Here is an 11062-nt window from a genome sequence, read left to right as displayed (position 1 = left end):
GGGAAACTTTATGAAAGAAGAGTTAAGCTGAATACTAAAAGATGGGCAGAAGACTAGTCAAAGGCTACTTGAGCTAAGCATGAAAATTTTTAAATTTAAATCAGTTTGTACTCTTATTTTAACACTGTCATCACTCCCTTCTTGTCTATTACTGATACGATAAGGACTTTACCATCAGAAAAGAAATGTGGATATGTAATGGGATAAAAATAAAAATCCAGCCAAATGTGATTAGTAAATAGGATGTAAACCAAGATTGGCCTGTAATACAAACTGAAAAGCTCCATGCTCATTGACTCTTATAAATTTTAATTGGCTCAGAACCATTGTCTGGTCCCCTCTTCCTTTCATCAGTACTCTTGCCCCAGATCCTTGGAATCATAAGACTGCATCTAGGCTGATCACCCTTCATGCATTTGTAACATCTCTCATATATGTCTCTTTCTTTCCTCTGATGCTGCTACTGCCTTAGTTTAGGCCTTCTTCACCTCATGTCTGTACTACTGCAACAGCATGCTTGTTGGTCTCTCTGTCTCAACTGTATACCTATTCTTGTTCATCTTCCACTCAGTCATCTAGATCTTCCTAAAGTTGAGGTCTCACCCTATCACCACCATCCCCATTCAATACATTTCATTGACTCCTTATTACTTCCAAAATCAAATATAAAATCCTCTGGTGTTCAAAGCCCTTCATAACCTGCCCACCCCACCACCCACCTTTCCAGTCTTCTTAAACCTTCCACGTCGTCATTTACTCTTCCATACAGTGACATTAGCCTACTTGCTGTTCCTCACACTAGACAGTCCTTCTCCAGACTTGGAGCCTTTTCACAAGCTGTCTCCCATGCCTGGCACACTCTTCCTCCTCATCTCTACCTCCCAGTTTTTCTTGCTTCCTTCAAGTATCATCTAAAGTTCGACCTTCCCCAAGAAACCTTTTTTTTGGTCCTCTATAATGTAGTGCATTCCTTCTGAGATTACGGCTCAGTTTATCCTGTATTTATCTTGTTTGTGCATAACTTGTTTGCATTTTGTCTCCTCTATTAGACCTCCTTAAGAGCTGGGACCAGGGTTTAACCTGGCACACAGTAGACGGTTAATAACTGCTTGCCAATCGACTGACACCCCCCCCCCCCCCACACACACACCTATTTGCAACAGGTTCATCGCAGGTAGGTCACCACGACCCCTCCTCCCATCTGGGCATCTTTTCCAGCACCACCCCCAATTTCCAAGTCAGGGTTTGAGGGCCATGTGGGAGTGCTTGGGCCCTTGGGGCTCCATCCTCCTGGACCTCTCCCTGGATCTGCCCTGGGATTTCTGCAGGATGGATGCGTCCTACCCGAACTGGTGGACCTCCGCTTCCACAGACGTACGCCAGCGCGTACCGGCCCCCGCCTGCCCCTGGCCCCTGCGGTGACCAAGTTCCAGGACATCCATCCCTCCCCTCCCACAGGCACGAGCTCACATCCCCCACAGCTCCGTCGGGACCGAGGTTACGGCGCTGCAGCGGCGACCGCTACAGCCCGAGCCCATCCCCACCAGCCCGTCCCGCCCCCTCCCCCGGACCCCTGAGGACCCATATCAGACCAGTTTAAGGACCGGTCCACAGAGTCTGTTTCTATGGTAACCCCCTGGGGATCACGTGACCCGCGCGGACGACCAATCGTCTCCTACCTCTGCCTCCTCCAGCGGTTTTGCTTTCTGCCCTTCCTCTTTTTTTTTCCGCCCACCCCTTTCTCCCAGCCCCGCCCCTTTTCTGCGCTGGGGAGAGGGATGGAGGGGGAAGGGGAGTTTGCGCTTGCGTACAAAGAGAGGCGCGCTTCCTCCGCGGGCTCCCGCTGCCGCTATGGGGGAAGGGTGGGACCAAGAGCCGGAGTCCGCCCCTCCCCAGGACGCAAACGCAGTAGCGGCCGGCGCCGCAGCGGGCGACGCCCCAGAGCGGAAGAGGGAAGTGAAGGCTAAGAGCGAGCAGAAGCCGAAGCCGGAGCCGGAGCCGGAGCCGGAGCTGGGGGGGTCGGGGACCGCAGGGGACTCAGGGGAGGGGACAGCGGCGGCGACAATTAGCACAGGGGCTAACTGCCACCCGGTCCGGCGTGGGGATGTCGAAGCACACGGTGTCGTCGGCCCGGTTCCGAAAGGTGGATGTGGATGAGTATGACGAGAACAAGTTCGTGGACGAGGAGGACGGGGGTGAGGGCCAGGCCGGGCCCGACGAGGGCGAGGTGGACTCGTGCCTGCGACAATATCCTTCCGCCCACCCGCGGGGCCCCTCGCCACCCTCCCCCCCCAGCCTCCGTGGGTGGGGAGCTGTCTCCCCCCCCGCGCGTGCGTGGGCCGGACCTGTTACCGGCCTGGGAGAGGAGGAGATGGGGGCCGTCCCCCCTCCATCTCTGGGTGGGGGAGCCCCTGCCCACCAACCCGGGATGCCCTTCCCCCCCACTTCCACATCGTCGTCCTTTTGACCCGTCCGTGGGCCGCTTTTCTCGGGAAGGTGCGGCGGTGGCCAGGCCACACCTGCGGACCAGGCGTGTTAGAATTGTCCGTGGGTGTTGTCCCCTGTGTAGACAGAGCAATTGACGGGATGTCGTCCGGGGGAGAGGGTCAATTCTTTAGAAGGCTTTTTTTTCCTTTCAGAATTTAAAATATTTTTCCGAGGGGGGGGGGATTTGGGCGGGGGGGGGTGGGAAACCGTAGAGAGTCTTATCCTCGTCTGTGTCCCCAGAATCTCCTCCCTTCTGGCAGGTGAGTTTTTTCTGATCGGGAAGATTGTCAGAATAACTTGTTCTACCCCGAATCGATTAAGTAATAGGTGAGATCTTTCTGATCGGGAAGGTTGTCCAGCGTCGATTAAATAATAAAACTACACTCCTTAGCCTAGAGTTGTCTTAAAAAAAAAAAAAAAAAAAGCCCTGTCCAGAAAACCTCGAGCCCTTTATCTGGTGGAATTATGCCTGGCCAGAATTAGCCATGAATGAGGAAGATGGTATCTGGGAAGATCTAAAGTAAAATCCCACCCATCAAACCGTAGAGGAACATCTTGAATAATGCAAAATCATTTGAGTGATTTTCAGATTGTTTCCATTTTTAGTTTAAATGAGGCCATCATTCCCCAGCTTTCACACATCTGAATATTCATAAATGCTTGTAAATACTTTTTTAAATCTGTGGGAAGATGTGGGTATTGCAGCAGCCAAATCTGGTTTTTAAAAATCTCATGCTAGAGTTTTGTTTTATACTGTAATAATTGTTCTTGGAATTTTTTTTAATATGATGAGAAAGGACTTTTTTTTAATCAGCCTTTGTTACAGGGAGAAATGTGCAAAAAAAATAAATATACTTAAGGCATTCTTAAACACAGCTCTAAATATAATCATAATCTAATGGATTTCTCTGCTTTTATATAGAAATGTCACATTCTGCCCATATGAGCTGTGGTTATGCTTTGTTACCTTTCTGTGAAAATTTTAATAATCATCCCCTACCCTATATATACCTAAACTTCAGAAAAGATATGTTACAAGCCTCGTAAGTAGCCTTGAAAATAGTAAGGGGGAAATTCATTTGTTTTTTTTTTTAATTCGGTCATCGAATTCTCTAAGCCTGTAGGTTCTAAGAGGCACTATCCTACTTACCATAAATTGTCCTCTGTGAATAAATTATCATTTGAAGACATCCTGATGTAGTAGAAAAAGTATTGATGTAGGAAGACCCAGGTTCTAATCCCAGCTCTATTGATTCTGAGCTATGTGGTCTTGGGCAATTCATTTCCCCTTTTGAAACTCAGTGTCCTCAATTGTAAAATGAAAGGGTTGGACTAGATGAACTCTTTCTAAGGACCCCCTAGTGCCTTAAACCTATGATTTTTAATGACTGATTTAACATATCACTTAAGTGATTTTTAAGTGATAGGACTATACTTTGATTAGGATATTAATTGCATTCAAAATATTGGTAGATCAGTTGATAAAACTGCACTTATTAAAGAGTCTAGAGATTTGTCTTTTTTATTTTACTAGAGATAGGAAAAGATACACAGTCTTGGAGCCAGTCTATATGATTCTAGAGGTGGAGGAAACAAATGAAGCCTGTGTGGTTTTCCTTTTAGGGGAATTGACTACATTCTGACAGTCTGATTGGCTTTCAGTTCCTCATGATTGCTCAGTCGGTGGTGCTTTCAAAAAGGAGAGTTTGAGTCTTGTTGGTATGGTCTAAATTTGGTGATTAACATTTTGAAAATTCCAAAAAAAAGAGGAAAAAAAACATTTTCTAAATTGAACAGTTAAATGAAACTTTTAATGAAAGAACAAAATAGGAAAATTATTCATAGCTTATTGCTTCTTCTTACCCTGGTTTAAAAAAACCATCTTTAAAGAAGATGGCCTTTTTGGGTATTACAGAGGTGCCATTAGTTCAAATTAGTAGTGTTTTAGTATCCTTTTTAACTTAGTGTAAGGTTTTGATAACAAGACCATGTAATTGTTTTCCATTAGAACTTTCTATTTTGGTAGATGACAAGCTAAGGTTTTCACATTAGGACTACACCATTTGAGCTATACAATAATTCTGTGTTAGAATAATTCTATTGTAATGTATTGGGGTTTCTGTAATCCTTGCTGTGTTGTTGGGATTGATTTTGGGATGATTTTTTGCATGCTGGTGTTATTTGAAAATCAAAACCAGTCAAGCTTATTTTAAAAATTTTAGGAACATGTGTGAATGAATGAAGACCACATGGTAGTGACACCTTTTTTTTTTTAATAATCTTTTCCTGTATTTATAATATAAAAGGTATTATTTCATTGTAAATTTACCTCCTAGAAGCTATCACATTGAATTTGCTAATAAGTATCCATCATAGTAGCAAAGGTAAGACATAAGGTACAAAGGTACAATACAGATACAAATAATACAAAGGTAGTAAAAGAATATATAAAGGGATAATGTTTCCTGAATAGCTTAAATGCATTCAAGTGCTTGGTTTTCTTGTTATCCTTAACTTCTGTTACAGGGAACATGACAGCTGCATTACAGGCAGCTCTGAAAAATCCTCCAATCAACACCAAGAGTCAGGCAGTTAAGGTAAGTCATTAACAATATAGATGGATCTCTGCTCCTGTTGATGGTATTTACTGAGGCCTAGGTAAATAGGAAATCCAAAAGTTTAACAGTCCCCACTTTTCTTTCTTCAACTGTCATGTAAACTCCTTAAGAGTATACATACAGGGGCTAGCTAGGTGGCTCAGGGTATAGAGCACTGGTCCAGGAGTCAGGAGGACCTGAGTTCAAATTCAGCTTCAGACACTTTTTTCTCATTCAAAGGAGAGAGACAGATCACTTTAGGCTAGAACGTAGGGGAAAGAAGGCTCATATTATAGGCTGAGGCAATTGCACTGGTTCATTTCTTGCCTCTGGTGCTTTACTAGTTGTGTGACCATGAGCAAGTCCTTCGGTTTGCCTATAGGTTCCCCATAAGGTTAATATTACTACAGAAGTTTTCTGATATAACATAATATGTAGACAGTATAGTTTTGTAGACAAAGAAATGAACTTATAATCACAGGATCTGAATTTAAATCCTGTAAGTCACTTAACTTCTCTGGGTATCCTCATCTGTAAGAAAAGGAGTTTGGATTCAGTAAACGCTGAGGTCTCTTCCAACTCTCATTCTGTGGTCTGTGCCTGTATAATGTCAGCAGTCATGATAGTTTCTCTTTAGTTCAACCTAGAGTCCAGGCTGGAGGTGAGATTTGAATTAGATCTTGAAGGATGGGTGAGATTTAGGTGGTTTGTCAAAAATAAGCTCATTCTATTCATTCACGAACTGCTGGTAGAGTGTAAATATTTTTGTCACCCCTGAAATTGTATGTTATAGCATTGACTCCACTCTTACTTCCTGTTAAGACTCCTTAAATAAATATTGGAAAAGGTCAGATTGATTCTAAGATTCTATTTTATGGCAGTTGCAATATATATCTTAAATGTGGAAATAATCTAAACTGACTTTTTGTAGCAGAAACAAATTTTCTTTGTTTCTGAGATCTGGGGCAGGGGTGAGGGGGACTTCTCTGAAATGGTAGCTCAGTTGTTTTTTTTTTTTTCAGCCTTATACTTGGGAGATTCTTACATTGCACTGGTTGATAGATCTCCAAAAGCTGTAGCTGCAGAGTTTCTAAATTACTTTCCTACTGGTCACAATAAGTGGCAAAGACATTTTGTAATATTCAAATTTAAGAAGTTCTAAAGGGAGGCAGAGAATAATTTTGGAAGTATTGTGTTTTCTTTGGTTGGTCTGTGAATGTGTTGAAGTGAAAGAACAGCTTTGCTCTTTGGACAGCCCTTGTAAAAGAAATCATTGATATATACATTTTGTTGCACTAATCTTATCTCTACTGAAAAAAAGAACCACACCCTTTAAAAGGGTGAAATCAAGGCTATCTTTTAAAAAGTTTTAGATCTTGGTCTATAACTTTAACATTTAACCACATTGTTTTCTCACCTAACCATCCAAGGCAAGCCTGGCAAGATTAAAATTGAAGTCAAAGCACTACATAGATTCAAATCTCACTTCTGACACCTATTATCTGTGTAGCATTTAGCAAGTTGCTTAATGCACTTTGCCCTTGGTTTCTTAGACTTAGATGGCCTCAGGAGTTCCTTCTATCTTTAGTATCTGATTTAATGCATCCAGATTAAAAAAAAATGTCAAACTTTTAGGCTATATTTAAAAGTTGCAGCCATTTATAATGTAAAAAATGTCTAAATTACATGGTGAACGTGCATTGATAAGTTTTTATTCTCACTGGGAGCTGCTTCAGGGCTCAACCTTTTTTTTTTTCTTTTAACTTCCTTGTTCTCTTTTTCTCTAGACTTCCTCAAGATTTATTTAGAAAGATAATGTAATAATGATCTTGCCCTCAGCTTTATAGTCAGTATATATGCTAGTTTTAGATGTTCAGATATGGCCATTTCATCAATGCTACCATCTTAATAACATAAGGGTTATAGAATTCAGCTTCACTTCTAACAACTTTTATGACATACATTTTATGATTGTATAAGTGATCCCTTTGTGGTTATTGTACCTACTTTTCTGTGTACTTTACAAAATTATCGTGATAAAGTTGTAGTCATACAACTTAATAACTTAAGCAATATGGTATATATTAAGGATCAAAATTTACTGAGACTGGATGGGAACTAGAGGATAAATGGTCTTTCATGTTTCAAAACCAGTAAAATTCTAGACATAATCTTAAGTGATAATTTAAAGCTACCCTTTTCTTATAGCCACAGAAAAGCCAAGGGAACTAAAGACACAATTCAGAATGTTATAGCTTTGGCTGCAGCAGTATAAGCCAGCTGGAGAACTAGGAGATAGAGAAAGGAATTCTTGTCCTGTACATTAGGAAGCTTTAATTCTGGGGTTGGGAATCAATATTCCATATACCAACCAAGTACTATCTTGAGCTAAAACTAGCATGATCCTTGGGGTGGCTAGGTGGCTCATCGAATAGAGTACCGGGCCTGAAGTCAGGAGGACCTGAGGGCAAATTTGGCCTCATACATTTAACACTTACTAGCTGTGTGACCTTGGGCAAGTCACTTAACTCCAATTGCTCTACCTCCCCCCCTCCAAAAAGCAAAAAAAATAAATAAATAAACTGGCATGATCCAGAATTCCTTCATTGGTTTCTTATATCAGTTTTTGGGAACCCAGTGACAGGTTTTCTGTTAATGCTGTACAAGTACCTAGTGCGCATACACATACACTTATTGGTAAGGTTCCTTTCCAACTCTAACCCTTTAATCATTCTTGTCTGATTGGCTATCTGAGACCCTTTTCAGCTGCTATGGGGAGTTATTCATGAATTTCAATCCAGTTAGTCTTTTCAGCATCTCTTAGCTGGCATTGAGAGTAGTTTGTACACCTAATTCAGCTCCTCATCATGATCTGTGTACATACGCATTTTCTTGCAGGATCGAGCAGGCAGCATCGTCCTGAAGGTGCTTATCTCTTTTAAAGCTAATGATATTGAAAAGGCTGTGCAGTCTCTGGACAAGAACAGTGTGGATCTTCTAATGAAGTACATTTATAAAGGCTTCGAAAGCCCCTCGGATAACAGCAGCGCCGTGCTACTGCAGTGGCATGAAAAGGTCAGTTTATGGCAGGGCGTTTTCGTGGAGTTGATGCTTCTCTTCCAAGTAAGCAAGTACAAAAAATAGCCCTTCTGAAATAGGACGTTATTTGCTCTTAGTGTTGGATCTTAATTTTTCTTTTGGTTATTTTTACAGGTAATTGTTTGAAAATAAAACTTAGACTTTGGTGTTCACTGTCCTGGATTATCCTCATAGGCTATTTTATTTTTTATGACACTGATATTCATTATATGCATAAGCTTCAGGGCTTCAAGGATTTTCAATATCAATGTGAATAGCCCTTCTACCTTACTGCTGCAAACAACTCCACTAAACCTAGGCAGTTGTCTGTAAGCCTTGCAGTGGTTCAGATTTTTTTTTCTGCAATCTAGATAGCCTTCCCAGATGTAGCTCGACTGGTCCTCAGAAAATAGATTTTAGTTCTTCACTGATCCCTTAGGCAAAGCCTTTGAGAACCTAGGGTCATCTTCACAACCTGATAAGGCATTTGAATAGGGTTTTCATTGTGGTACTCTGGGAATATATAGTAGTACTTATAGAGTCATATATAGTAATATTTGACAGGTTGTCAGTAAACATTAATTAAACACCAGCTGTGTGCCAGGCAGTGTGCTATAAGTGCTGGGGATACAAGGTAGGCCTATCCTAAAGGAGCTCACAGTCTAATGGGGAAGACAAAGAACTGTATAAACAAGATATACAGAATAAATAGGAGAGAAGGCACTAGAATTTGGAGCTTCAGGAAAGGCTTCCTGTAGAAGACTTTTTTCTAGGACTTGAAAGAAGCCTGTAGGTGGAGATAAGAGATAACAATCTTCAGCTAGGGGGATAACCAGAGAAAATGCCTGGAGCCAAAAGATGGGAGTGTCTTGTTTAAGGAATAGCCTGGAGGCCAGTGTGATGGGATCAAAGAGTAAGTAAGAGTATTAGGTATAAGAAGACTGGAAACTTTAGAGGAGACAATGTTCTGTGGGGCTTTCAGCACCAGAGGATTTCCTGTTTGATCCTAGAGGTAATAGGGAGCCACTGGAGTTGATTGAGTAGGGCTCTGTTTTTGGAAAGTTAGTTTGATAGCTCAGTTGAGGGTGAACTTGAGTGGAGAGAAGCTTGTGATAGGCTGACCAATTGACAGGTGTAAGAAGATGAGGTCCTGCAGCAGGATGGCAGCTGTGTCCAAGGAAAGAAGGGAGTGTATTTGAGAGTTGTTAAGAAGGTGAAATGGACAGGCACTAGCAATAGATTGGGAGTGTTTGGGAGATAATGAGGAGTCAAGGATGACATCTAAGTTTGGAGCCTAGGTAAAGATAAGGATGGTGGTGTTAATAGGAAAGTTAATATTGAATGATATAACTACATACAGAGTATCTGTCATTATCATAAGCCAGATTTTTACTTTGTAACAAGAACTAAGAAATCTTAAGCCTTATTGTTAAGCAAATTATTTCCTCAGATTAGACATGTAAACAAAACCCTTAGTAAATAACACATTGAAGTGTATCAAGTCTGCCCCTTTAATTTTATTGTGTGTATGTAATATTATATATGTACTGTACAGCCTTGGTGACTCTAAAGTAACAAGACTGATTTTTGTGTGTGTGTCTTATAGAGGTACTCTGATTTTACAGCTAGCGTCTTTTCAGATTTGCACTGCATATTCGACTGTGCTGGAAGCAATTACTGTAGTTCACAAAACTATCACTTCACATAGTGTGAATTGGAGTATATGCAGCCACTTCAAAGGATTCATTATTTAAGCTAACCAGGAGCTAGCTATTATAGTACAAGGCATGGCTTTGCCTTTTACTATGAAGTCTGGTATGATTTCATGTACTTAATAACAGAAGTGGACTAAATTAGGTCCCCTTGTGCTATTGTCAATTTTTTTTTAATGAAGTTAAAATCTATGCTTTAAATGTAACTGGCATATTTCATGTAAGCAGTAGAGAACCATTGAAAATTTTTTAGCAATAGAGTGACATTCTGCTTGTTGAAAATATTTTTTAGTTGCTACCAAGTGACTTTTAAAAAGTATTTTGCGAGTTGTAATCAAAATTTTGACTTTGAGTTGCTACAGTCAATTTAGTTTTACACAGACATGCACCATTTATAATTTGCTTCCATCAAATATGTATACAAAAATTATTAAAATTTAAAACTGCTAAACTATGTCCTCGTGTATGTTAAAACACACACCAAAAAACTCCGTTCAGGTTGAAGATAATAATTTAAAAATCCAGTTACCTTGAACCCTGTTTCTTCAAAAAGGTAAGGAAATGGACATAGTTTAAATCTTCTAGAATATCTTATTAGTTTTTAATAATACCTTTGAATATATCTGCTAGCACCATTTATATTTGTTTATCCATGTGTTCGTGAATTTAAATTGGAAGGTTTCATTCTGATGCTTCTTTTCAGTACAGACAATATGATAACCATGTAAAAAATCAACATCTTCACCCAGTTTTGTGTGAAGATGATTTTACATAATCTAAAGATGTCTGGTTAATGATTTTTGTGTCAGCATTTGTGTTTTGTTTTGTTTATAGGCACTTGCTGCTGGAGGGGTAGGGTCCATTGTTCGAGTCTTGACTGCCAGGAAAACAGTTTAGTCCAGCAAACAGTGGGCATCTACCAGGGCTAAGGGAGTTGCTGGTACAAAGACCAAAACAGCCAAATGCCGCTGCTGCCCTGTGGGGAGCGTCTGCGTCTCTCAGCTTTGCCTTCTTGCTTCTTTTTTCATATATGTGAAAAAAAAAAATGCATATCAGTTTTTCTTTAGTTAAAAATTGGGGTAATGTAGAGGTGCAATTTTGTTTTAACAGGCATATTTGATGCTCTCAAAACTGTTTCAGTCACACACACACACACACACACACACACACACACACACACACACACAC

General features: G+C 40.8%; 1 protein-coding gene across 1 annotated transcript; it reads left to right on the top strand.

Annotated features, from left to right (window-relative positions):
- The first annotated feature begins 1917 nt into the window (after positions 1–1917).
- On the top strand, positions 1918–11011 carry ARPC5 (actin related protein 2/3 complex subunit 5). Its single transcript, XM_069074406.1, has 4 exons — positions 1918–2248; positions 5013–5084; positions 7983–8159; positions 10709–11011. The coding sequence occupies exons 1-4, from the start codon at positions 2105–2107 to the stop codon at positions 10769–10771; spliced, it is 456 nt and encodes a 151-aa protein (XP_068930507.1). The 5' UTR covers positions 1918–2104; the 3' UTR covers positions 10772–11011.
- The last annotated feature ends 51 nt before the right edge of the window (positions 11012–11062 follow it).

Source organism: Petaurus breviceps, unplaced genomic scaffold (assembly GCF_028583685.1).
Source record: "Petaurus breviceps papuanus isolate PSGF00001 unplaced genomic scaffold, PetGlider_PUasm1.0 90895, whole genome shotgun sequence".
Taxonomy (NCBI): Eukaryota; Metazoa; Chordata; class Mammalia; order Diprotodontia; family Petauridae; genus Petaurus; species Petaurus breviceps.
This window is presented reverse-complemented; position numbering and strand designations above follow the sequence as displayed.